The sequence below is a fragment of the Chionomys nivalis genome, chromosome 7 (genome assembly GCF_950005125.1).
Source record: "Chionomys nivalis chromosome 7, mChiNiv1.1, whole genome shotgun sequence".
NCBI classification, from domain to species: Eukaryota; Metazoa; Chordata; class Mammalia; order Rodentia; family Cricetidae; genus Chionomys; species Chionomys nivalis.
Window position 1 is genome coordinate 80,487,847 of NC_080092.1, and position 27,252 is coordinate 80,515,098.

A 27,252-nucleotide genomic window follows, 5' to 3' on the forward strand; every position below is an offset into this window, starting at 1 on the left:
AGAGAGCCCAGATCACTGCAAAGACGGAGAGGGAAGGAAAGCCCTGGGAGCACAGGGGTTTCTGCTTGCTTCTCAGCCTTTGGCTCACTTTCCCCAGGACCTACTAAGTGGGGGGTCCAAGGCTTGAGGGTGTTGTGGGGGTATACAGAAACCACATCAGTGGGCCAGCTGAGCCCTAAGCCTTTCTCAGGTGGGCTTCTAAGCATACCTCCGTCAGAAGCAGAACTTCAGATGCCAAAAAGCAAGGTTAGGACTTCTAGGGACTTTCCCAGAAGTAGGGACTTTGATGGATTAGGTCTTTGTTTTTCTTTGGGCAGGTGGTGCTGCCTGGCTGCCTGGGTTCATGACCTGAGTGGTACTTCAGTTGTGTTAAGGTCTAGGGGGCCTGTTATAAAATCTGAAGAGATCTGACTTTCACGCATGCGTGACTATACCTCACCCATTTCCCACTAACCTGCTTGGGGATGCAGGAAAGGCAATTGCTTCCTGTTTGAAGAGTTAATCTTGGGTTGGAGAGATGGCTCAGAGGTTAAAAACATTGGCTGCTCTTCCAGAGGTCCTGAGTTCAATTTCCAGCAACCACATAGTGGTTCATAACCATCTACAATGAGATCTGGTGTCTTCTTCTGGCATGCAGGCATAAACCCTGTAGACATAATACATAAATAAAATCTAAAAAAGAAGTTAATCTTTTTCCTGGAGAAGTGGCCCACATCTTTAATCCCAGCACTCCCAGAGGCAATGTCAGGCAGATTTCTGTGAGTACAAGGCCAGCCTGGTCTACAAAGTGCTACATAGTGAGCCCCTGTCTCAGACGGAATAAAAAGTTAATCTTTAACTTTTAAGTAACAAAGGTGACCGACTCTTGTGGTATAGAGATTCCAGGTGTGCCTTCGCGCTCAACCAAAGCTCATACCGCTACTTCCCAGAACCCTGGTTTCGATTTCCCAGGAGCGCGTGCGCAGAGGCACGGGCTGACCCCGCCCCATCCGCGCGCCCCGCCCCCCGGGCTATGAAAAGCGCTCTGCGTGGGGTCCTAACACCCCAAGACGCCCGTGTCCCTCGCGCAGGCGGGCGGCCCCGGAGACGTAGTGCCCGCAAAGGCGGTGACGGCGGTGCGCCCACGCATCATGGTGAGCGCTGCACAAGCGTGGGGGCCGGGGTCGGGGTGGAGACAGAAAGCGGGAGTCTTGGGAATGCACGGGCAGAAGTAACTTGCAAATGAGGGCCCCAGGTTCCGGAGCTGAAGTCCAACCTCTGGGCCTTTCAAAGCAGCTCAAAGGCACAGGGGGAGCGGGGACGCTTGGGGTCTCAAAGCCGCTGGAGGAATTCCTGTAGCCCGGAAGATGAAGTCGATGCTCCCTGGCAAGTGGCTCTGGGCTGGAGGTAGCACCAGAGCTCAGGGGTGCTTCGGAGTCCGCGTTGGGAGTGGGTTCCCAACAGCCCCCCGCCCAAGGCCATAAAGAAGCCATAAACCAGCTAAATTCTCAGGGTGCACACCAAAGGTAAAAGCCAGTGTAGGTGACAGTTGAAACTGCCATTACTTGTTACTAAGTAGGGGACAGAAATCCCTAATACAGGTGCCCTATGCCCCCTCGTCCTACAGACCAGGGTGGGGGGTGGTGGGGCTGAGGGCAGAAGAGGAGGTGGCTGTGAATGAGGTCCTTTGTCCAGTGCTCTCCTGCCCTGCCCCCCACCAGCCCTCTGTGGGACCATTGTGCCCCCCACACCCAGACAAGAGAGTATTATCTGTTGATGCCATTGTTGGGTGGAGGGAGGCGGTCTTTGGGTCACCCTCCTCTGCCCTCACCCTCCTCTGCACACTCAGAGCACCAGGGCAGCTGTGGCTTTGCCCATACATAGCCTCAGACCTACAAATAGGACATCCTTCAGAGGTGCCGAGAATATAGAAGTTGGGGCTGACGGTGAGCAACAGGCATTTGCTTCCCTTGCATGCCCTGCCACCAAGGTGTTCTCTCTGAGGGGCAGCAGAAAGCGATCCTTGGAGCCTGGAGAATAAGAGGTTAGGCAGTTCGTGTCACTGAGGTTCCATCTTCCTACCTGCTGTTGAAGATACTGAAGGCCCTGCTGGGGAAAGCACTCACCACCCAAGGGTGCTTTAAGTTAGGACTGGGGATTCCTGAGCTGGCAGCTGGTCCCCGGTTGGGAGAACTAGACCAAAGACTAGGATTTGGTGCTTGTGGGCTGACATCTCCTCTACCGTCTGCACACAGAACACAAGCTTTTCCCGAAAGAGCCACACGTTCCTGCCCAAGATCTTCTTCCGAAAAATGTCATCCTCAGGAGCCAAGGACAAGCCAGAGCTGCAGTTCCCCTTCCTCCAGGACGAGGACACGGTGGCCACACTTCATGAGTGCAAGACACTCTTTATCCTGCGTGGCCTGCCAGGCAGCGGCAAGTCTACGCTGGCTCGGCACATCGTGGATAAGTACCACAATGGGACCAAGATGGTATCTGCTGATGCTTACAAGATCAACCCTGGTTCCCGAGCAGAATTCTCCGAGGAATACAAGCGGCTGGACGAGGACCTGGCTGCCTACTGCCGCCGGGATGTCAGGGTTCTTGTGCTCGATGACACCAACCACGAGCGGGAGCGGCTGGATCAGCTCTTTGAAATGGCCGATCAGTACCAGTACCAGGTGGTGTTGGTGGAACCCAAGACAGCATGGCGGCTGGACTGTGCCCAGCTCAAGGAGAAGAACCAGTGGCAGCTGTCTGCTGAAGAGCTGAAGAAACTGAAGCCTGGGTTGGAGAAGGACTTCCTGCCGCTCTACTTTGGCTGGTTCCTGACCAAAAAGAGTTCTGAGACCCTCCGTAAAGCTGGCCAGGGCTTTCTGGAGGAGCTGGGGAATCACAAGGCTTTCAAGAAGGAGCTTCGACACTGTAGGTGTTTGTGGGGAGGGAGTGGGGCAGCTAAAGCCTTCTGTTTGCCTGTGGTAGAGAGCTCCAAGGATGGGGTTGGGGGGGGGGTGGAGGCTACAGGCTGTGGCTTCCAGGAATAGCCAGAGCAAGGCATCAGTGGTGGGAGCAGATGGCACAGTGGAGAGGACACGTCCACTGCGCCTTTCTTGCCACCTCCCTCTTCTCTCCAGCATCATTCTCCCAGCCTGGATGCAGGTCTTGGAGGTAGGAAAACTAAGTAACTCTCAGCATAGGAAAGAAAAGTCACCATATGCTACAACCTCAGAGGGAGACCCTAGCCCAAGGCTGTCAAACTCATTTTTTAGCGGCAGAAAACATGTTTCCAAGCAAAACAGGAGATGTCTCAATTACAAAAAGTAGTCAAATAAAGCCTGTTTTGACTTCCCTGGGGATGGTTTGCAGACTTTCGGCTCCCCATGGTACTGCCATGGCATTCCCATAGCTTCACGCCTTCCAGAATATTCTCTCCACATAAGAGCCATGCCCAGAAAGGATATGAGAGTTGTCACGGGTACTTGAGTATGATCCAGCAGGGTTCTCTCCTGGCAAGGGCTGTTGGCTCCAGAGGATGGGAGCTTTGGGGTAGGGAAGGCTCAAGGGCCCTAATTCCCCACAGGCTGTCACTCCCTAGTTCTTCTATGCCTTTAATCTATGTTTTTTGTTTTTTGAGACAGTCTCACTATGCAGCTTTCCATGGCTGGCCTCTGATTTGCAGTAATCCTCCTGCCCCCGCCTTCCCTTCCCTTTACCATGCCTGGTCGGTCTCCTTTAACTCGTTTTTAGTCTCTCAATTTTAACTTGTCTGCAAACTTGAAATAACCCCGTTTTGTCGTTAGATTGCTCAAAGGCAAACAGGTTGCAAACAGGTCTGTTGTGCCCGTGTGAGTTCTCAGAAAACTTGTCTCTGAGCTCCTAAGCCTCACTCTACGAGATGCTGCTTGGGAGCCAGCCCACATCCTGTGTAAAGAGTGGGGGGCAACCCCAAGAACCCGGGCTTCTGGCCAGAGCTGGTGGGGCTCAGTTGGACATGATTACTGCTTGATGTTGGCTTTGACCACAAACACCAGAATTCTTTTCTGCTCGGGGCAGAAGGCATCAGAGACAATAACAGGGCATGCTCAGAGTAGAAACTCCCTGGAAGGGTTAGTCTTTGGGAACAAATAGGGAAAAGCTGGAGACTGAATACAACCAGAAAGCTTGGAGTCTAGATCAGCTTTGACATTCTAGTCCCCAGCCATCTTGTTCCACTGTACCCAGAACCCTTTCGGTACCAGGCCCTTGGTATGCTCTCCTCCCCTAAGCATGGCCACAGGGCACTGGAGAGTAATTGGTGACCCCTGGGTGAAATGGTTGGTGTCATCTCAGGCCCGGAGGAGTTTAGGGGTATGGCAACCGGAACTGTTGCAGTAGACAGGCAAGAGTTAACCATGTGTCTGTCCCACATGGCTAGAAAGAAGCAAGATTGTCCCACCTTCTCACCCTGCTTTCCCTTCCCAGGTATGATGCTGGCGTTTGGCTAGAATTGCCTGGCCCTATTATATGTATCCTAGAACTCAGAGATGTAGAGATCTGGACGCTGTAAAACCAGCATGGCTGGAGTTTAAACTGTTCCCTGCCTAGCACTGAACCCAGGACCCTATGCGTGCTAGGCAAGCACCCCAACCCACCCCCTCCCCCAGAACTCCTGCATCTGCTTTCCCAATGCTAGAGACTCATGCGTGCTAGACCTCACACTCTGCTAACTGAGCTGCAGCTCCAGCTAGCAAATGCATGCGTGAAGCTCAGCAGACTGCCTGGGAACATCTTAGCGTGGGCTGTTTCCCCCCTCCGGGCCTGCAGTTTCTGTGGTAGGTGTTGGTAGGCCCAGCTCGCTGCCAATGACTGGATCTTCTCTTCTGCAGTTATTTCTGGGGATGAACCCAAGGAGAAGCTTGATCTGGTCAGCTACTTTGGGAAGAGACCCCCAGGCGTGCTGCACTGTACAACCAAATTCTGTGACTACGGGAAGGCCACTGGGGCAGAAGAATATGCCCAGCAGGATGTGAGTTCTCCCCAGAGAACCTGGTGGGGGAGGGGAGGGCGAGTGGGCTAAAGTCTCTTCTGGAGCTGTGGCCTCGGGCAGACATCACACAGTGGTGGAGAAGTGTGGTCTCCTGTCTGGCTGAGTCTGTGTTCTTCTGCTACCCTCTTAGGAACTTTGTAGTCCATCTGTCCCCAGAACCTGCTCTAAGGGCCTTTTCCCTCAAGTATGTTTATGGAGAAAGCCAGGCAGCAACAGGTTCCTCCTCTGGCCTCTTGAACCCATGTTAAGTCCCAGAGACCCAAATGCTGAGTCCTGTGTGCCAGAGAGCCTGCTGCCCTGGGGCTCTGGTCTACCTTGGAGGTCTGGCCTTGCTCCAGAGGGAAGGAGTGACTCAGGATAGAGACACCCGTTCCTGAACTGATAGCCCACGGCCAGACGCAGCCATCCTTAACTCCAGGCACGTTGCCTAACTTCCTTTACCGTTGCCTTCCCAGCAACCACCTAGGGCTCCATCACTGGCCAGTCCTCACTGAAGTGGCAGCTCCCTGGGAGCCAGGTGTTGGTAACTTCGTTCACCTGTGCTCTCAAAGCCTCGTCCAGTGAGATGGCTGGAGAGGCCCTTGCTCCTTTCTGTTGTCCAGTTAGCAAGGCTAAGCAAGCCCGTGACACACACCATCAGGTATGGCCAGAGGTCTAAGCAGATGTCAACCACTGTACTGAGTGGATTGAGTTGTGAAGTAACGGTAGTAGCTGATCTAGGCTGTTTCCAGAGGCAGGCTTGAGTTTACTCTCTCTCACAAGTGAAGAACCACGGCAGAGAGGCTAAGAGCAGTAACAACCTTGGGCCTATGAGATAGGGATTTGCGTCTGGTGTCTGAGTCTTTTCCCAGCCTTGAGTGGCTGGTGTTGCATGGCTATTTGATCTGCCTCTTTTTTAAAAATGACCCCTGCACAGCTGCACTCCTCTGGAGGTGGCCGACCCTTGCCAGCTGTCCCTCTAACTTGCCGCCTCCCTTCCCCAGGTGGTGAAGAGATCTTACAGCAAGGCCTTCAAACTGTCCATCTCAGCCCTCTTTGTGACACCCAAGACAGTTGGGGCCCAGGTGGTGTTGAATGAGCAGCAGCTGCTGTTGTGGCCGAGTGACGTGGATAAGCCATCTTCCTCGGAAAGCCTGCCGGCAGGGAGCCGAGCTCACATCACCCTCGGCTGTGCGGCGGATGTACAGCCCGTGCAGACAGGCCTTGACCTCTTAGAGATTTTGCAGCAGGAGAAGGGGGGCAGCCGAGGTGAGGAGGTGGGTGAGCTCCCCAGAGGCAAGCTCTATTCCTTGGGCAAAGGCCGCTGGATGCTGACCTTGGCTAAGAAGATGGAGGTCAAGACCATCTTCACAGGGTACTATGGGAAGGGCAAACCTGTGCCCACACATGGCAGCCGGAAGGGGGGTGCCATGCAGATTTGCACCATCATCTGAGAGACCACACCCTTTTGCTCTTTAGAAGGGAGAGGGGTGGACAGGGCAACATGCCTTCCACTTGACTTTTATTTTTTACTCAAAGCTAACCTACCTGTAACATTTTAAGAATCTGTAAAGTAACTGCCAGTCCCTTCCTGTCCACCCACTTCCCCTTAACACTCAAGCTCTCTACACAGGCATGTGGGTAGAGGAAGACATCATTCAGAAACCTGGGCCAGTGGTGATAATAAAAGGCTGGGCTATTGGGTCTGGAACCACGTCCGCCCCACATCCAGGAGCTGGTTAACTCTCCCTTGGCCCCTGCCTGATGCCTACCCAGAGCTGGGCACACCTCAGAGCTGTACACATCATGCCAAGGACACTGCTACTTCCACAGGAAAACGGTGGTAGCTTGGAGCGGGGTCGGATCGTTGGCGCCACTCTTATTTTTAAATCACCAGAGTGCCTAGGAAGGCTTGGGCTACTCTCTGGCATGTAAAGGGGTTCACCTCCCACCTCTGGCCACTGCCAAGTCCCTGTCACTTCCTTCACACTGATTAGGTGAAGAGTGTGATCACTAGGGGGAGGAAGTGGACCTCTGGCTTCCCACTGGTCATCCACCCCGCACAGTAGCATGTCTCTGTGTGTGGACGGAAGCTGAGGTCAGACAGACACGGCCCGAGAAGCTCCAGCTTTGCCTTCTGCGTAGCCCAACCTGCCTCCATGGTCGTGGTGCCTCTGGGCCTCCTCTATAGGAGGGTGGTGGGTACCAGGAACCAATGGGGGGACCCTGAGCTGGCTAGAGTATGCCCCATCTCCTACCCTGGGGAAGCTGAACAAGATCATGTGTTATGGTTCCTCACGCTGCCTTTGCTCAGTAACAGGACCTTGCTAATTGGGTTGTCACCCAGGTATTTGGGGTTTATTTTCCTACCCTGGTTTTGCCCACCTCAGCAACCTCTGACTGATTCTGAAATAAATCATGTTAATCCCAGCTGTGTGCAGTCACTCTTAGCCTTCTGTGTCCATCTTAGGCTTCCCTGGGGCCAGGGCTGGGGACATTAAGACTAGCTTTGTCCCACAGCTTGGGGCCATCGGTCCTGTCTCCCTTCTGCTGGTCGGGCACAGCTGTGATGAGGCCGGGCAGCCGAACAGTGTTGGCTTTCATGAAGCAGAGTGGAGAGGCTGGCTTCAGACTCACACAGAAGGTGGGGCTGGCTGGGAGCCAGGAACTTGGAGCACAAAGCCTTTATCTGACAGCTAAGGCGACCATGCAGGTGTTCTCGGCCTAATCAAAGACCTCTCAGCAAGACTCAATTTTCAGTTGTGGGCTTTGCGGGGTCTCTGGGGAAGGCCATCGAGTTAGCGTTCTTCAAACACAAGACCTACAACAGCTCCTTCAAGCTCACAGGGCCCCTGGCCTAACGGATCTGACACTCTGGTTCAAGGCCTCTCTCACTCCCTTGCTGTCTAGCTTCACAGCCTTAAGTGTTCGCCCTGAGCAGTGACCTGACTGAGTGGTGTGACAAGGCCACAGGTAAGCAGGAAATGAGACCAGTCGCGCATTCGCAGAGTGCAGTTTCCAACAGCACGAGCCTTTAGAGCCAGCAAAAGGGGCCTGCGCTCTGGAGCAGAATTTGCTTTCATGTCCATGTCCCTCAAGCCTACAGTGACAGTAAGCACTATGGGAGCATTACAGCGTGGTGGCTCAAACTGGAATCTCAGCACTGGAAAGGGCTGAGGCAGGAGGACTGCCCTGAGTTCCAGGACCGCCTATGTAGTGAGACCATCTAAAAAACAAAACAACAGAAGCAAAGCACGCGCGCGCACATACACACACACACAAAGTGCACAAGGACATCAGGCTCCTGGATGAACTTCAGGAATAGAGCAGCTACCAAAGCTAAGGACCAAAAAAATGGTCAAAACATTTTATTTTCTTTTTTAATAAAGTTAAACAATACAACAAAAATTCACAAGCAGCTTCCCTGTCTACCCCTGGCTTCCCTCCCCTCCCCAGTCCTCAGTGCTGGCTCCCTTTCCTTCACCCCACTCATACAGACACAGGGCACCCAACTGAGAAAACGAAACTGCTCTAAGTACATGGGGACATGATGGAGGAGGTGAACCGTCCACATTCATGGTTAAACTGAGCGAGTCTGCATTTTCTGGGTTCTGAGTAGTTGCCCTTCATTAGCCAAACTGAAAGAAGAAATTCCCCGGGCCAGATGCTGGAAGGGAAAAGAAAGGCTTGTTAGTTGCTCTGTAGATTTTCTTAGGGAAACTATGGTTATTACAGAAGTCTTCAAGGGCAGCTTAATCCAAACACAGACTCCAAGGGTACCAAATAGTCTGAGCTGTGAGTGCAAGGGCCAGTACACAAGGCAACCCTACACTGACTGGGGTCATTTGAACACCTTTGCTTTTTTTTTTTTTTAAATATTTATTTATTATGTATACAATATTCTGTCTGCATGTATGTCTACAGGCCAGAAGAGGGCATCAGACCTCATTACAGATGGTTGTGAGCCACCATGTGGTTGCCGGGAATTGAACTCAGGACCTTTGGAAGAGCAGGCAATGCTCTTAACCACTGAGCCATCTCTCCAGCCCCCTTGAACACCTTTGCTTTTGTGGAGACGGCTCCATACTAAGAGGCTTGGTGGTGCTTCTCTGACCCTGCCAGGTGCACTGGGAACGGTTCCAGGCAAGATAAGCCTAGGAGCCTCCTCTACCACCCTAGAGTGCATACATGTCTTACTGAACAAGGATCCGGTTGTCTCCACTCAGACAAACTTCCCAGGAGCTGCCTGAGTGAGGGGTCAGAGTTGCACATCACCTGGGAGCTCTCAAGTGCGGTAAGCATACCCACCTTCAAAGCTGAAGCCCCCAGGACCACCAAAGAATGCCTTGAAAATGTTGTTTGCATCAAAATCTGGTGAGAAGCATGGAAGGGACAAAAAAGGGGAAAATCAGAAGGGTCTGAGGAACCACACGCAGTAGAATTCTGAGTATCACTTCCCTTTTCCACCATTCCAGCCTAGACGTTAGCAAACTCCCTAGCCCCACCCGGGGCAGAACCTGCTGCTGACCCTAGTCCCGGCATGTGACCCTCCAAGTGCAGTCCAGAAGGAAAGCGTCCTCTGCCTCAGCCTGGTCTGCCTACTGTCTCCTTGCTTAGAAAAGGCATTTGCAGTACGTTGCTTTCCTATAAGGCTGGGGCTTTTCCCGAGAAGGCTCACCTTTGCCACTTGAGTGACACCGGAATTATCGCAGCAGACCTAAAGATCCTGACCCCTGGAACTATCATGTACTCTTTTTTCCGGGCCACAGCAGTTCTGATGGCTCCTGCCCTAGCTCATCTTTTTTTGACAGCCTGTTGTCTTACATCACCGGCTGACCACTTAGACTTCCCCTCTGGAGTGTTCCAGCCCAGCTGCCGAGAGGGCAGGAGCCTTGGTAACAACAGGGCCTCTTCTGGTGCTTTAGAAAATGTTACAGGGACCTTTCTTCATACCGGGTGTCCAAACCAACTCACCGCCCATATTCATGCCCTCCTCATCCAGGTCCTGTCCACTGTCATAACGAGTCTTTTTCTTGGGGTCAGAGAGGATGGTAAAGGCCTCTCCCACTTCCTTGAATTTCTTTTCCTCCTCCTTCTGAACTTCAGCACTGGCCCCACTGTGCCGATCTAGAGGATTCCGTGAAATCAGGGTCACAGGAAAACAAAGTCTGTTTATGTCCAAGTTTGAAATGTGGCACCACCCACAATCTGTAGTTTAGGGTTCCTCCTGCTGCAGCCCTCTGCAGAGCTCACCTGGATGGTGCATCAAGGCCCGTTTCCGGTAAGCTTTCTTGATCTCGTCCTCAGAGGCATTCTTGTCGACCCCCAGGATCTTGTAGTAATCTTTCCTCTTGCTCTTCTTCAGCTCCAGCTGCGCATTCTTTAGGAGCTGTTTGTGTTCTGAGGGAGACAGGTGGCATCAACACACAGATCCAGCTGCTTCCCTTGCGGGGTCCCAGCCCAGCTGCCCAGAGGCTAGAAGCCTTGGTAACCACAACAGGAACTTTTTTGGTGCTTTCTACTGAAGACAGGAAGTGAAAATGACAGGGAGGAGCTAGAACCAGAATACAGGTGCCTAAGCCCCCACTCAGGAACTCTTGACTGCTTCCAGGCTAGTGATCAAATCGGCTCCAGATCCACCCCCAAGTGCTACATTAAACATTCCCACATTTAAATTTAGGACCTAGAAGACCATGGATCCCTGGGTCCGATGCCCTTTGTTCTCATACCTTTTGTTTTCTCCGTCTGATACACTTTTTCATAGTCCCGCACAGCTTCTTCAAATTGCTCTGTGTCCATGTAACTGAGAAGGAAGTACAGGGTAATACAGCACTCAGACACAAAAATCAATGGCCTGTGGGACCTTCTAGGGAGAAGGCATGGCTCATGCAAGAGATACATTCTTTCGGTAGGATATCTCAAACAGTAGAGTCCCTTATCTACAAAAAAACATGAGTCAACTTTCAGTTCCTCAAGGCGAAGAAGCCTCATGGCATATGTACCCGACCAGCAATCCTCTACTAGAAGTGGGCAGTGGCTAGGGGAGAGAGCTCTTGGTGACGCAGCTGTGCCCCATAGCTGGGCCACCTCAGGAAAGAGCATGGAAAGGCACCCGCTTGACTACCCTGGACTGAAACACATGAGGAAAATCGCTGTCAGAGAGCTTTGAGGTCTTCAGTGCCACAAACATGCAGGGCCAACTCCAACCCAGGGTACAGGTGGGGTTAGTTGAGCCACTAGGAGGTCCGAGGTCAGGGTGGAAGCTGCTGGTGAATGCTTCCACTAAGAGCAACCAATCTCAGAGGTAGAGGTGAGACAGGAGAGCCTCTCAACACAGTCTTGCTTCAATTTCAGTAGCACAAAAGCAAAGAAGGGTCCCTGGGCCAAAACGGGAGGACTGAAGGGAAAAACAGAGTATCAGGGCTTTGAAAGTGTTGTTTCCCACAGAACTAAGTGGTATTCTTTTCTTTAAAAAAAAATAAATAATAATATATATATATATATTTGCATTGGTGTTCTGTCTGTGTGAGGGAGTCAGATCATGGAGTTACAGACAGCTGTGAGCTGCCACGTGGGAACTGAACCCCGGTCCTCTGGAAGAGGAGTCAATGCTCTTAACCACGAAGCCATCTCCAGTCCCCTAAATTTTTTTTTTTTTTTTTGCTTTTTCGAGACAGGGTTTCTCTGTGGTTTTGGAGCCTGTCCTGGTACTAGCTCTTGTAGACCAGGCTGGTCTCGAACTCACAGAGATCCGCCTGCCTCTGCCTCCCGAGTGCTGGGATTAAAGGCGTGCGCCACCACCGCCCGGCCCCTAAATTCTTATAACCTGATGTCACCAGGTTTGTCCTCTCTGTCTAAGAGACATAACATCCGCTAAGAACAGGACACTCTCATACAGTGCGGCCAGCCGCTACACACCCAAGAATCAGCTGATATGCCATCATGCCAGGCCATCTTTATACACCAGCTCTGAAGGCCAGGGCAGCGAGAGTGATACCAATGTAGCTGGTCAAAAAGAGTTTGATATCTAAGGCATCTCTGAATTTCTGGAAACACACTCATCTGTGACTTAAAAACACACAAAACACAATGCCCTACAGACACAGGGTACCAGGAACATAGAGAAACAATTAACAGGGCAAAGTGTCAGATAATCTGAAGTAAAATAATTTAATTCATTGCTGGGTGGTGGTGGCACACGGCTTTAATCCCAGCACTCAGGAGGCAGAGGCAGACGGATCTCTGAGATCCAGGCCAGCCAGGGCTACAAAGATAAACCCTCAAAGTCTCGAAAAACAAAAAAACCACCAAATCTGAGGCGTGAGTACCCCAACACGAACATAGGCCTGTGCATGATGCAGTGAACAGGCACCACGACACTGACCTGCACTCTTGTTACTTTCTGTAGCCTGGGCTGGACCGGAACTTACTAAGTAGTCCCAGCTGCTCCTGCACTGGCTATCCTCCAGTCCTAGCCTTGGCACTGGGATTACAGGTGCTGAGTTGCCCATCAGGATCTGTATAATTTTTCACTTTTTTTTTTTAATTTTATGGTTTATTTAACTTTATTTTATGTGCATTGGTTTGAAGGTCTCAGATTCCCTGGAACTGAATTTTCAGACAGTTGTGAGCTGCCATGTGGGTGCTGGGAATTGAACCCGGGTCCTTGAGAAGAGCAGTCAGTGCTCTTAACCGCTGAGCCATCTCTCCAGCCCCCTAATTTTTCACTTTTTAAAAGTCAAAAATACCTTTCCAAGTCTTTAAAAAAAAAAAAAAGATAATAAGGCTTTAAGGGAAAGAGAACTCATTCTAGCCTGTGGCAAGAGAGGTGGCAAACATCCGCCTAACTTTAAGGCTGAGCCCAATCGTACAGAGGCCAGGGCTCCAGTAAGGCCAGAGCTAACTGCTGGTGGGCTTCAGCAGCCCACCTGCTTCAGGGAACTGCTACTACACTCAGTCAACTATGCCAAAGTGTCCACTGTTCCCCAACCTGGTGAAGTTTCAGAGGCAAAGCCACTCAAGGGCGGTTCTATCCCTAAGACAAAACAATGACTTGTCAGATAAAGCAATTTTTGATTTATGCTGACTTTAAGCACACATAATCATTTCCTATTGTTTCCTAGCTGATTAAGAATGCACTACGCCTTTAATCCCAACACTCAGGAGGCAGAGGCAGGCAGATCTCTGTGAGTTCGAGGTCAGCCCAGTCTGCAAGAGCTAGTTCCAAGACAGGCACCAAAAGCTACAGAGAAACCCTGTCTCGAGAAAAAATATATTTACTGTGTGCACTCTTGAATATGGATGGTGTGTGTAGGTCAGTTATCTGCTCCCACTATGTGGGTCTTGTGGGTGGAGCTCATAGGCTGTCCAGCTTGGTGGCAGACTCCTTCACCCAATGTACCATTCTCTATCCCAGCCTCGAACTTTTGATCCTCCTGAGTGTTGGGATATAGGCATGTGACACCAAACCCAGTTTATACAGTGCCAGGGACTGAATCCAGGACTCTTGCATGGTAGGCAAATACCCTACCAACTTCCACTCTCTTTTGTGGGATGAGTAGCAGGGAGACATTAAACCCAGGGCCTTACACATGCTAGGCAGGTTCTATACAACTAAGCTATACCTCCAACCCAAGCTTCCACTTCTGTCTGACGTGGGGTGTAAAGGTGGAACAAATAAGAGCTAGTTTCCCAGAATCACTATTCTAGCAGTTCTTCTGTCTCCGTGGTGAGAATCTGAGGTTTTTTTTGCACTGCTGATGAGGGAGTTTCTGGCTCAAACAGTAGCAGTAGTTTGGGCAAAGAAGGACTGATGATACCCAAGAGCTTCATTTTCCTTTAGATCTTTAAAACCAGCACCGCTGCCCCAGGCTGAGAAGGGGATGTGGCTCAGCCTGTGTAGTGCTTTCCAAGCATGTAGAAACTACATAAAAAATGTGTTGATGCCCAGGTCTACACTCCCAGCACTCGGGAGAAGTGGGGACAAGAGGATGAGAAGTTTAAAATCATCCTTGTTATATACACAGTAAGTCTGAGGCCAGCCTAGCCAATCTTAAAGGAAAAAAAAAACCCAAAACCCTAAATCAACAACAAAATTCTTGCCTAGAGAGTAGTAGGAAATGAAATGACTTTTTTTGGTCCACTATGCCAGGTGTTAAAGCCACAGCTGTGGTGCGTGCATGTCTGTGTAGCTGACTATAGGCTCACACTCACAAGAAACACATATGGAGGGAGAGGACAACTGAGTGCCGGCCTCACCTTCCACATGGAGACAGGGTCTCTTGTTTACCACTCTATAATACGCCAGGCTAGCTGGCCTACGAGCTGCTGGGGATTCTCCTGTACTCTCCTCCATCTCATTGTAGGAGTGCTGGAATTACAGACATCTATCTGTATTTATGTGGATTCTGGAGATCTGCTCTCAGGCCCCCATGGGCTGGCATCTTCCCACCCCTGTGCTATTTTTTTGAGACAGTCTTACTCTGTAGCCCAGCCTGATTTGGAATCAATTACGTAGTCCAAATTGGCCTTGAGCTAATAGTGACTCTCCTGCCGCAACCTCACAAGTCCTAGAGTTATAGGTACATGCCACACTGAGGCCAGAAGAAATATTTTTGAGAGATTCATTCTAGCCCTTGGTACTACTCTGTCTGAATAAAATTCTTGAGGGATGGATTCAAGAGTACAATGAACAAAAAGGCTGGTGAGCACCTAGCATGATCCTTGTCTCAGAGTCCACTGTGCTGGCAACACGTGGTACGGACTATTTATCCCGAGTCTATCAAAAGTGTCTTTTATTCAGCTGCACCACTGAGCCAAGTGAAATCATTTTCCACTGAACCTTCCCTACGTATGGCAGACAGGCACAGCTCAACAGTCTCTGAAAATACGTCCTTCTCTCCTCGTCCACCCATCAACAAAACACTCACTAGGTGAGCACTGGCGTGTCGAGCACTGGGGTGTCAAGCACTGTGCCAAGTTAGAGCGGAAGTGAACAACACAAAATAAAATATCCAAAGGAAATGGATTCACATGTTAACAAAAGGAGTTTGGGTCAGGCATCAGAGGAAACTTACTGACCGTGAGGGGCGTTAGACACAGGCATGGGAGACTGAGGGAGCGTGTGCAATCTCCTCGGCTGGAGGTCTATAAAGATAGTCTAGGGCTGGAACAATCCCACCTAGAGGTAGGGGGAAGGACCAAATGACCTCACAACATCCCTGGGTCTGTTTTGTCACCACAATGCACTTCCCCTAATCCAGTACAGCAGCCCTGCCCCCGCCCTCCAGAGGCACTCACCACTGAGCTCTTCTCAAGTAGGCCTTTATGTAGGTGTCATCGAGTTTCACCGCATTCGTGCAGTCCTCTATGGCGTCATCTAGCTTCCTAAGCTTCAGGACAGAAAGAGAGCAATCACACTTAACGTCGTCACGGACAGACAGACAGACGGATCCAGAAACCATGAGCATGACCAGATCCCTGCCTTACTATGTTCTTGTTTTTGGTCACTGGGAAAGTCAGAGTACTAAGGACACCAAATTTCAAACTGGTTTCTCTATTATGTGATAAAAGGCACAGATACCAACACAGCAAACGCAAGGGTGGGTTCCACCCCCGACTCTCCTACAGGCCAACAACAGGGACCAGAAAGACTGCAATTTTTAACCACTACAACTCTATAGGAGCAGAAACCTAATCTTTCTTATGTGCACAGGGTCACTGGGTAACTATGGTCATTCTCAGCTGTACATGGTAACCACCCATTATGTGGGAAGTTTTAAAAGCCCGATTAAGACTGCCAATTTCCTCTCTCTCACTCCTGAAGATTAAACAATCCCATGGTCAAACGGCACAGACTCGCTAGCTACTCCCACAAGAGAGAAGACAACCGAGGAATGTCAGGAGGGACAGCCTGCCAAGCTGCCCCTCAAGTTCTCAACGCCACAAAGAAAGGTAAGTTTGCTTCTCAGAAGGTAGTTCTTCACAAGACAGGACACCCTTCTCTCTTTTATCGGGCTTACTCTTGCTGAGCAGATCTCCAAAGACCTCTGACATCCCAGACCAAATGCTTACCTTGGAATTAACCGTACCCCGATTACAGTAGAGTTTAGCATTTGTTTTTATGTTGTTGGGGTCTATCCCCAAGGCTTCTGTGTACAGTTCATATGCTAGCTTGTAATTTCCTTCCTTAAATGCTTTATTCCCATCTTCTTTCTTGGCTTTAAGGGCTTTGGCATTCTAGAGAAAAGCAAGGGGTGGTCAGTTCACTCAACAGTGAAGGTAGCTTCACTTTTCAATTTCTTCAATCCCAACAGTCAGGTAGGACAGTCTCCCACTACCTAGACTACTCAGGGACGCTTCTGACACACTGACAGGTGGAGCTGTCACAGTCCTTCAGATTCTCAATTCTTCCAGTCTAGCGAGCATCTTTGTTCTCCTCTTTTCCCACTTAGCCCCAGGCACGATAAACAGTCACCTATCACTGAGCAACGGCCCTAGTCTCACTTGTAACTTAAGCTATGAAAGGAGGCTTTATTCCCATTCTGATTCTTAGGTCACCGTGTTGAGAACTTACTCTACAAGCAATACAAGCTTTCTCGTGGTCAGGAGCCATCCTGAGAGCCTGCACAAAAAACTGAACTGCTTTTTCAATACAATCTTCATAATAAAGGCAAAGACCCCGGACGTACAGAGCATCAGCATTGGTAGAATCCATTCGTAAAATGTCACTGCAACAAAAAAGACACATTCAGCCATGGTTTGTCGTGACCATTTCTACCATGTGGTTTACACTGTTCCTCAATCATGACTCTAATATTCAAAGTGCCCACAGGTAAACAGATTCCCAAGAACTACCTCCAAACAGGTTAAAATCAACTACCTACAGTTATCTTCAATTTTTTTTTCATTCTCCCCTGATGGAGGTGGGTCTTGTATTAATCTGTTGCTTTCATTGGTTAATTAATAAAGAAACTGCCTAGGCCCATTTGATAGGCCAACCCTTAGGTGGGTGGAGTAAACAAAACAGAATGCTGGGAGAAAGAAGCTGAGTCAGGGAGTCACCATGATTCTCTCACTCCAGACAGACGCAGGTTAAGATCTTCCCTGGTAAGCCAGCTCATGGGGCTACACAGAATATTAAAAATGGGTTAGATCAATATGTAAGAGCTAACCAATAAGAGGCTGAAACTAATGGGCCAGGCAGTGATTAAAAGAATACAGTTTCCGTGTAATTATTTTGGGGCATAAACTAGCCATGCGGGCGGCTGGGTGCCGGGGACACAGCCCTGCCGCTCATATTACAACACTCCCCACCTCCCACAGTGCCAGAGATTAAATCCTGGACCTTGTACATGATAGGCAAGCACATTACCGCTGAGCCCAACCTCTTTCCCCTATCATTCCCACCCAATATATTTCTTGTGTCTCATAATCTTTTCTTTTGGGTATGCTTTTTTTTTTTTTAAAGACAGGGCTTCTCTGGATTACAGTCTTGAAGATCACTTTGTAGACCATCCATGCTGGCCTCAAACTCACAAAGACCTACCTGCCTCTCAAGTGCTGGGATTAAAGGTGTGCACCACCACAGCCTGGGTGTGTCTCAAAATCTTTTACTGAGCTAGAAGAGGGGTGGGGAAAACTACTGCCTACAGAGCTAAGTCCTTTCTTTCGCTACTTTTCATTTCTTTTTCTATCTTCATATTCTAGTGCTAGGTGTTTGGTAATAGGGAGTAGAATAAAGTAGCTTAATGCAAGCTAAGCACAAGTTCAACCAATGAGCCATACAACATTCCAGAACTTCTGCCACTGCCTCCCTACCACTCCTATGGTACTGGGATTGAAGCCAGACTAGACAAGCACTCTACCACTGAGCTATATAAATATATCCTTAATGCTGCCACTGGTTTGTGTAAATAAAATTTGATTTACACCAACTCAGCAATTATCTGGGGCTGCCTCTGTGTGATAATGGCAGAGGGCAGAGAGCTGAGCAGTTGCAATATAGACCCATGACCTGCAAAAGATAAAACAGTTACTATATGGATAGCTAAAGAGGTTCCTGTAGGAGAAATGACTGCATCCAAACAAACAAGCCCAGGCTGGTAAAACTGCTCACTGGCTAAGAGCATTAGCTGCCAAGCCTGACCATCTAAATTCAATCCCCAAAACCTTCCATAGGGAGGATGGAGAGAACCAGCTCCCCATGAGTTGTCCCTCTACCCTACATATGTGTGAAAATAAAGGTTAAAACAAACTCTCACACATTACATTCTTTCCATATGCTCAAGCACCCGCTACACCACTACATTCTTCATACCTATGGGTCTTGGATCTACTCTGGTTTAACCTCTGGCTTTAAACTCCAGGAAGGTCTGAACAAACCTAGCTGACACACCCGCAGCTCCCATGTAGAGAGCAGCCAGCCAGCACCTGCAGTCCTATCTGCATCTCAGTGATGAACTGGCCAGATTGCATACCTGGCCACAAACTGTGCTTCTGGGTATCGACCCAGCATTGCTAAACATTCTGCTTTGAGGATTTTGAAGCGATGGCAGGCAGGGGCAAATTCTAGGGCACGGTCCATGCAGAAAACCACCTAAGGGAAGAGGAAAGCAAATAAGCTCTTCATCTTAGACTCCAGAAATGTCTTCACTTGAGTTTGGTCACAACAACAGACTCAGTGCTCAAAGACATTACCTGGGTTCACTGCTTAGCAGTAAAGTAATATCAAAGTTTACACCAATCAATGAAAACAGTGAAATGAGAACAGCAGAGTCATATAATGACAGCTAGCACTAAGTACTTTTATTAGTCCACAGAATTAATAAGCGGTATCATTACCTTTATTTTAGTGATGAGAAGACTAAGGGATGGAGAACCAAACAAGGTTCTAGGTCACCCAAGTTCCACCTTAAGTACAGCAGGACTCCAGAGCCTCTAACCTTAACCAAGCTAAGCAGCCTCCATGGTGTGAACCCAGTGACTACGATCAAAGCTCACAGTCGACTCACAAACACTGTTTGTTATTTACCACTGTCATTGGTTGTTAGGGCTTAACCTGTTAGGCAAGACAAGAATGGCAAAAATAACCCGGCACAGAGTCAAGGCTGCACGCATTACAGAAACTCCTGCTTCTTTTCCTGGGACTGCAGCCTCACATACTTAAAGACGGGGGGGGGGGGGGGGTAGGGGGTGGGTGTGAGCCTGGAGAACTGGCTCAGTGGTTGAGAGCACTGGCTATTTTTCCACAAGATCTGGGTTCAATTTCCAGAACCCACATGAAAACTCAAGGGATCCAATGCTCTCTTCTGGCCTATAAGGGTTCTAGGTATGCACACAGTACACAGACATACACGGAGGCAAAACATTTATACACATCAATTAATTTTTGAAAACACTTAAAAGACAGTTTCTTTGTCCAGCTCTAGGTGCCCTGCAACTCACCAAGTAGACCAGGCAGGCTTTGAACTCACAGAGATCTGCCTGCTTCTGCCTCCTGGGTGCTGGGATTAAAGTAGTTTGCCACCATGCCCATCAAGTTTCACATCTTACTATCAGGTTGGCCCTTCTTACATTTACTTTAGCATAGAAACTTCTGCACTGAAAGAGCACTCCTGCAAGGGCCCTAAGGGTTGTCACGTGACTTCTCCCACCAGCCCAGTATCTCACGCTTACCGAGCAAAACTGCAATGAGTTTACTTTCGGCCACATAAGCCTCCATGGATTCACTCCCCTTTCTTTCTTTCACAACTTTGTTCTCTGAGCTTTCACTTCTTATTTAAGCTGCTATTCCTGGGATATCCTCACATTCTCCCTAAGAATCACGGGCCAAAGGAGAAATCTCTAAGACTGAATATGAATCCTAAAAGCAAGGAAAGGTAACTTTCATCAACATAGACTGCTCTAATGGCATACTCTGTAACTCCAAAGTAGAATGCACAAATGTTCCATGTACTACTGTGGAAAGATGTCAAGACCTACTCAGCGGGGAAAATGTACAGAATATGAACAATATACTACCTTTCGTGCAAGTAAAACTAGGAATGTGTATTTGATGTATGTACAACATCATGGTACAAGAGAATGGAAGCGACATGAACAGCATGGGGCTGAGATACAGCTCAGTGAGGGCTCTTGCCTCCATGCTTGATACTGAGCACTACCCCAGCACTGGTGGACAGGGGGCAGACCACAGGGCCTAAGTAGAGAGATTTTGTTTGTAATCTAACAAATAAAGCTTGCCTGAAGATCTGAGTGCAGAGCTAAGCCACTAGTTAGCCAGAGGCCAGGCAGTGGTGGCTCACACCTTTAACCCCAGCACACAGGAGACAGAGGCAAATGGATCTCTGTGAGTTGAAGGCCAGCCTGGTTTACAGACCTAGCGCTACAACAGCCAGGGTTACACAGAAAAATCCTATCTTGAAAACAAACAAGACAAACCCATAAACAAGGAAGTAAATAGTGAGACACTGAGCTGTTCACTGAGAAGTTTTGTGCTGCCAACACAGCCATGACAAGACGGTAGAGGTCACTGGATGTTCTAAGGACAGTGATGACAACTGAGGTAGCACGTAGGTGGAGCTGTGGTACTGACTTCTTCAAAGAGAAAAAGGATGAGGAGGAGAGGAAAAGCTAGCCACCACTTCGGAAGCCACACCCTGTGGTTTCACAAGGACAGCGCTCCATGCACAGCTAGCTCTGCTCATCGTGAGGAGCATCAGTTGGAGGCTCAGTGCTCCATCTCCTACCCCCCACCATGTCCCCAGTAGGGACAGCTGCAGGCAAAGAAGATCTTTGTTTCTTCCAAGTTCATCTGTTTCCCCTGCCAGGATCATAATTCTTCATTTGTGACATCACCATGAGCTACAGTGGGTGTGTGTGTGTGCTGGGATGTCAGAAACAGAGGTTTCTGTCACAAACTCAGGATTCTGGCTCCAAAGTAGGCAAGAGAGAAAAGAAATCCAAAAGACTGCTTTTTAAGACAAAGCTTCTGTCTATGTGAGCCTCAGAAAAAACGTGACAGTAGCTAGAACTGCTCTCCAAACACACACACGCACAAAAACTCAAAAATTACACTACAAAGACATCATGATTATCGAAGTCACGGAGCAGGAGGATGATCTAAGTGAACATTGGGATGCTGCACAAGCTAGTCAGATATATTAACTCCTGATTAAGGCCCTCAGAATACGAGGGTTAGGAAGGATGCTTACTTGTTCTTCAAAACATTTACTCAATTCCTGCTACGGAAAGCCCTGAGCAAACGCCTACATATGAGGCAATAACTCCCTCCCTTGAACTGAAATCTCTGTCAAATGATCCTAAAAAAAACTCCCGATCATGATTTTTGATGTCTGCTGGCCTTCCACTTCCTGCTTCGGTTCTTCAGTGAAAGCTAGTTCTTTACCACCTAAGAAACAATGGGACCCATACTTTAGACTTAACACCAAGATCCAGAAAGAGTCTAGAACTTTCATACTTGGTCCCTATTTCAGATACATCAACCCCTTTAACACACGACTGTCAAAAACTACCACACACTATAATATTTATTCAAGTCTAACCAAGCTGGGTATAGTGGCAGCAAGAGGACTGCCAAGTTTCAGGCTGGACTACAGAGCAAGACCCAAAATAACAGCAAAAAGGGAGTGGTAGCTCATGCTGCAATCCAGCACTATGAAAGGCTGAGGCTGGGAGACTGCTGCAAAAAGGTGGTGGTGACAGATTACACACACTCCCCCAAAACATAAACAAGGGCTTCTCCATACTCTTATTTATAGCATCTACTCCACTGAAGAGTTTAACTCTCACAATCAGATAAAAATAGATTATTTGACCCCTGTATTTCCAACTGGCTTTTCCTTCTAGATACTACCATACATAACCAATGGGAAAAAGCAGGTTGATTTTTGCTTTATATCAAAAAGCCAAGTATAATTAAGAAAATAAACAACTTAACAAAAAGTACTTTTTTTTTTTTTTGGATTTTCAAGACAGGGTTTCTCCGTAGTTTTTGGTTCCTGTCCTGGAACTAGCTCTTGTAGACCAGACTGGCCTCGAACTCACAGAGATCCGCCTGCCTCTGCCTCCCGAGTGCTGGTATTAAAGGCGTGCGCCACCACCGCCCGGCAACAAAAAGTACTTTTAAGAGAGAAAAAGAATCAAAAGCCAAATTCAAATGGTATGTACTATGCTACCCTTTTCTGTAGGACAGCGACACCGAGGAGGCAGGTTCTATCACTTCTACTTTACCTTCCGGAAATCTCGTTTTTCAAAATCCATTTCCGCTATTTTCTCATACTCCATGACTGCATTGGCGTTCTTGAACTAAACCAGAAAAAAAAAAAAAAAAGTAGTTTAGGTTAATCAATCACAAAATTCACTAAGACCTTGATGAATTTGCTCTTTCAAGAATATCACTGAGGCAAAGTGTAGGTGCACACACCTTTAAACCCAGCACTGGGGAGGTAGAGGCAGGCAGATCTCTTGAGTTTGAGGCCAGCCTGGTTTACATAGTAAGTTCCAGGATAGCCAGAGCTACATAGTGAGATTGTCTCAACAACACTAAAGCCGGGCACAGTAGTACATGCCTTTAACCCCAGCACTTGAGACACAGGGGCAGGGAGATTTCTGTGTGAGGCCAGTCAGAGCTACACAGATAGTTACATAGTCAAACCCCATGTCAAAAATGAAAGAAGGGAAAAAAGTCACACCAAAGAACCAGGCATGCTGTTGTATGTCTAGACCAGCACTAGGAGGCTGAGGCAGGAGAATAGCAAGTTTGAGGTTAGATTGTATTACACCATGAGTTAGACAGTTTGAGATACAGGGAGACTCTCTCAAAAATCCAATTAAAGGCACGCCTTTAATCCCAGCACTTGGGAGGCAGAGGCAGGTGGATCTCTGTGAGTTTGAGACCAGCCTGGTCTACAAGAGCTAGTTCCAGGACAGGCTCCAAAACCACAGAGAAACCCTGTCTCGAAAAACCAAAACAAAAAACAAACAAACAATCCAATTAAAGGTGGGGGAGGCATGGAGCACGACACAGGAGAGATGGCTCAGTGGTTAGGGGCTCTTGCTGCTCTTCCACAGTACTGAGTTCAGTTCAGCACCCATATTGGGCTGCTCACAACTTGAAACTCCAGCTCCAGGGGGTTTGATGCCCTCTTTTGGCTTCTGTAGGCACAAGGCTTCTACTGGCATACATATATAAATTAAAAAAAAAACAAAAACAAGGTTGGAGAGATGACTCAGTGTGCAAACACTTGCCATGCAAGTGTGAAGACCTGAGATCAAATCCCAGAACCCATGTTAAACCAGACATGGCTGTATACATATGTAAACCCAGTGCTACTATGGTAAGATAGGGATGGGAAAAGGAGACTCTCCAGAAGCTGGAGTGTCAGCTAGCCAGGAGTATGTAGCAAGCAAACATGAGACCCTGTCTTTCCGGGCATGGTAGTCCACACTTTTCTTTTCTTTTCTTTTTTTTTTTTTGATTTTCGAGACAGGGTTTCTCCATAGCTTTTGGTTCCTGTCCTGGAACTAGCTCTTGTAGACCAGGCTGGCCTCGAACTCACAGAGATCTGCCTGCCTCTGCTTCCCGAGTGCTGGGATTAAAGGCGTGCGCCACCACCGCCCGGTGGTAGTCCACACTTTTAAACCCAACCCTTGAGAGGCACAGGGCAGCCTGGTCTACAGAGCAAGTTCCAAGCCAGTTAGGGATATATAGTGAGACCCTCATCAGAAAGACAAAAACTGGAGGTCCTGTTCCAAACAAGGTGGGAGGTGAGAGCTCACCTTTAAGACAACAACTCTGACCTCCAACATGACTGTCACAGCTAGTGCAAGCCTGCCCTCATATAAACAAGAACATGTACACACATAGGTTTAAAACAAAACACAAAACATCAAAAAAAAAAAACCATTGATTTCTAATACATACACACACAAAGGAGGAAGAAAAATGAGAACTAAATTAAACATTTTCTAAAACTGCTGGTGACAATAAAGATCCTCCCCAGCACCGAGAAGGATAAGGCCAGTTAGCCTGGGCTACATGGAGACACTCTCTTTTGTTTGAGACAAGGGCTTATGTAGCCTGGGCTAGTCTTAAACATTTTATGTAGCTGAAATTCCAAAATATGCACCACCACACATGGTTTAATTGGAAATGGGGATCAAACCCAGGGCCTTATCCAAGCACTCTGCCTGCTAAGCTACATTCCAAGCCCCGAGACTGGTAAGGGCAAGACCCAAATTATGTCTAATTTGAACTTTTTGTTAGGAAGACAGGAGCTATATGAGTCACACAGAAAACAGACGATGTACACTAGAGACTGGGCAGTTCTGAGATGCCTGCTAAAATGCATCCAGGCACCAGCTGCATGAAGGTGGAACTGAAAGACGTGTGCTACCAACTTAAGCCAGATCTGAACACATTTCAATTCTTTTTCACAGCACCAAGGTCTAAAATCTGGACTCACAACTTGCTAGACAAGTGCTCTACACCTGAGCTACATCCCAGCTTCAATTCACCCAAAGGCTTTAACTTTACTCAACTTAGTTCCTTGAAGCATCGGCTATTCACCCTGTCATCTCAGAAACCTTCCACTTGTTACAGACTCACACCCCATTCAACAGGTAAGGAAACAGAGTCCCAGAGACTATGGCATTTGCCTAAAGTCAGCTAAGTTGCTGCTGGTGAAGGGGGACCATCAGCCCTGCCTTTTGGGCCACTAGTCCTTCCAGAGGCACCACAGCGCCACCTCTCATACTAGCAGATCAGACCTACCTCCTGTTGTGCCTGGGCATTTTTATGATCCAGTTCTAGGGCTCTTTGGAAACTGCGACATGCTGCCATTGCATTCCCCAGTGAGAGGTGGCATTTGCCTTCTCGGAGGTGTCCCTAAAAGAAAGAGCATAAAGGGAAGGAAAGGAATATGGCTGCAAAGCCATATCAAACCCAACAACAAATGCTCTGCAAACCAACACACACGGTGAAAGGTAGGGTGGTGGTTCGGTGGACAGCGGTCAGTCAGGAATCGTGGCTGTCCGAATGAAAAGAGGAAGTGTTCCTGATGATGAGCAACCACAGGGCAGAGATACTCCTGTACAATATCATCTGCAGGACTGGAAAACCCTGGGCTAGAAGAACAGAACTGTAGACACATTACATACCCGGACAAAACTGTCATCCAATCTCACTGACTGTTGCGCGTCCCCAAGAGCTTCCCGGAACCGCCCAAGCATCATCAGTGTAGCCGCTCGATTACCGTAATAGCTGGCATTTTTAGGACACATATCTACAGGAAAAGTAACAGAACAAAGAGTTCAGCACAGAGAGCTACAGAGATGACTCAGTGAATAAGAACACTTGTTGCTTTTACAGAGAACTCAAATTTGATTTCCAGCACCTTTATGGTGGCTCACAAGCATCTGCAATGCCAGTTCCAAGGGATCTGATATGATATCCTCTTCTGATTTTTATGGGTGCCATGCACATACGCAGTACACAAGCATACATACAAAGCATTCAGTACACAAAAAATTTAAAAATATAAAAATATTCATGCAAAAAAAAAGTTCAGCTGGGTATGGTGGTTTACATCTTTAATCCCAGCACTCTAGAGACAGAAGTACAAGATTAAGTTTAAGACCAGCCTGGTCAATGTAGCCAGTTCCAAGACAGCCAAGGCTACACATAGTGAAGCCCTGTCTCAGACAAACAAAACAAAAAATTCAGCACACGATGATTTAAAACGACAGGGCATCTCTTACAGAACTACTTCAAGGGAGGCCTGGAGAGCTGTCTCAGTAGTTATACTTGTCATACAGTGTGAGAATCAGCATCAAGATCTCCAGAACCTGGGGCTGGCGAGATGGTTCAGAGGATAAGAGCAGTGGCTGCTCTTCCAAAGGTCCTGAGTTCGATTCCCAGCAACCACATGGTGGTTCACAACTATCTGTAATGAGATCTGGTGCCCTCTTCTGGCCCACAGAGATACATTCAGGCAGAATATTATATATATAATAAATAAATTAATTAGTTAAAAAAAAAATCTCCAAAACCCAAGTAAATGCTGGGTGACCTGCTGGTAACTCCAACCTCAAAGGGCAGAGATAGGGGACTCTCTGAGAAAATTAGCCATCGGGACTATCAACTAGCTCTAGATTTGATTGAGACTCTGCCTCCATGAATAACATGGAACAGCAATTGAGGATGCTCCCATCAACCTTGGCCTATACATGCTCACGCACACATGCACAACACACCAAAAGGGGGGGGGAGAATAAGAGACCTAGATCAAGAGAATCAAATATAAACATGTTGAGGGGAACAGAGAATAGGAGGCCAAAGCAGGAAGATTTCTGCCAGTTCTGAGCTAGCCCGGAGTACATACAGGGACCCCATTTCAAAAAATAAAACATTGGGGCTGGAGAGATGGCTCAGTGGTTAAGAGCATTGCCTGCTCTTCCAAAGGTCCTGAGTTCAATTCCCGGCAACCACATGGTGGCTCACAACCATCTATCTGTAATGAGGTCTGGTCCCCTCTTCTGGCCTGCAGACATACACACAGACAAAATATTGTAAGCAAGCCGGGCGGTGGTGGCGCACGCCTTTAATCCCAGCACTCGGGAGGCAGAGGCAGGCGGATCTCTGTGAGTTTGAGACCAGCCTGGTCTACAAGAGCTAGTTCCAGGACAGGCTCCAAAACCAGAGAAACCCTGCCTCGAAAAAAACCAAAAAAAAAAAAAAAAAAAAAAAAATATTGTAAGCATAATAAATAAATAAATAAATATTTAAAAAAAAATAAAACATTAAGCTGGGCGGTGGTGGCGCACGCCTTTAATCCCAGCACTCGGGAGGCAGAGGCAGGCGGATCTCTGTGAGTTCAAGGCCAGGCTGGTCTACAAGAGCTAGTTCCAGGACAGGCTCCAAAGCTACAGAGAAACCCTGTCTTGAAAAACTAATAATAATAATAATGAGGAGGAGGAGGCTAGGGGTGAATGGAGTAGAGAACAAGTAGAAACCATGGACTGCATGTAACCTCTTCCCATGCTGACACACTCTCTCTAAAGGTCACAGTCAAAATTCTATTTGTGGAAATGGAGAAGAGCAATGATTCATCCAATTTGATTTCATCCCCAGCACCTCAACATGACACAACAAAACAAGAACTCTTGTTCTATATGTTCAAGATCATCTTCAACTATAAGCAAGTTTAATATTGGTCTACATGAAACTCATAAAAAAATAAAAACTG

General features: G+C 48.2%; 2 protein-coding genes across 2 annotated transcripts in view; one reads left to right on the plus strand and one right to left on the minus strand.

Moving 5' to 3' along the window:
- Positions 1-999: 999 nt before the first annotated feature.
- Cnp (2',3'-cyclic nucleotide 3' phosphodiesterase) lies at positions 1,000-7,408 on the plus strand. The gene is made up of 4 exons (XM_057776938.1): positions 1,000-1,133; positions 2,235-2,904; positions 4,845-4,984; positions 5,989-7,408. Exons 1-4 carry the CDS (start codon positions 1,131-1,133, stop codon positions 6,436-6,438), a joined length of 1,263 nt encoding a protein of 420 aa, XP_057632921.1. The 5' UTR covers positions 1,000-1,130; the 3' UTR covers positions 6,439-7,408.
- Positions 7,409-8,337: 929 nt separating this feature from the next.
- Positions 8,338-27,252, minus strand: part of Dnajc7 (DnaJ heat shock protein family (Hsp40) member C7) — a 33,352-nt gene continuing 14,437 nt past the window's right edge. Inside the window, exons 3-14 of the mRNA XM_057774776.1 lie at positions 25,166-25,290; positions 24,780-24,893; positions 22,238-22,312; positions 18,463-18,581; positions 16,560-16,713; positions 16,058-16,222; positions 15,284-15,375; positions 10,714-10,787; positions 10,238-10,384; positions 9,959-10,111; positions 9,293-9,355; positions 8,338-8,651 (exon numbers count right to left, since the gene is read on the minus strand). Of these exons, the coding sequence (XP_057630759.1) occupies positions 8,614-8,651; positions 9,293-9,355; positions 9,959-10,111; positions 10,238-10,384; positions 10,714-10,787; positions 15,284-15,375; positions 16,058-16,222; positions 16,560-16,713; positions 18,463-18,581; positions 22,238-22,312; positions 24,780-24,893; positions 25,166-25,290 (1,319 nt within the window). The 3' untranslated portion in view covers positions 8,338-8,613. The remainder of the gene's footprint in view (positions 8,652-9,292; positions 9,356-9,958; positions 10,112-10,237; positions 10,385-10,713; positions 10,788-15,283; positions 15,376-16,057; positions 16,223-16,559; positions 16,714-18,462; positions 18,582-22,237; positions 22,313-24,779; positions 24,894-25,165; positions 25,291-27,252) is intronic.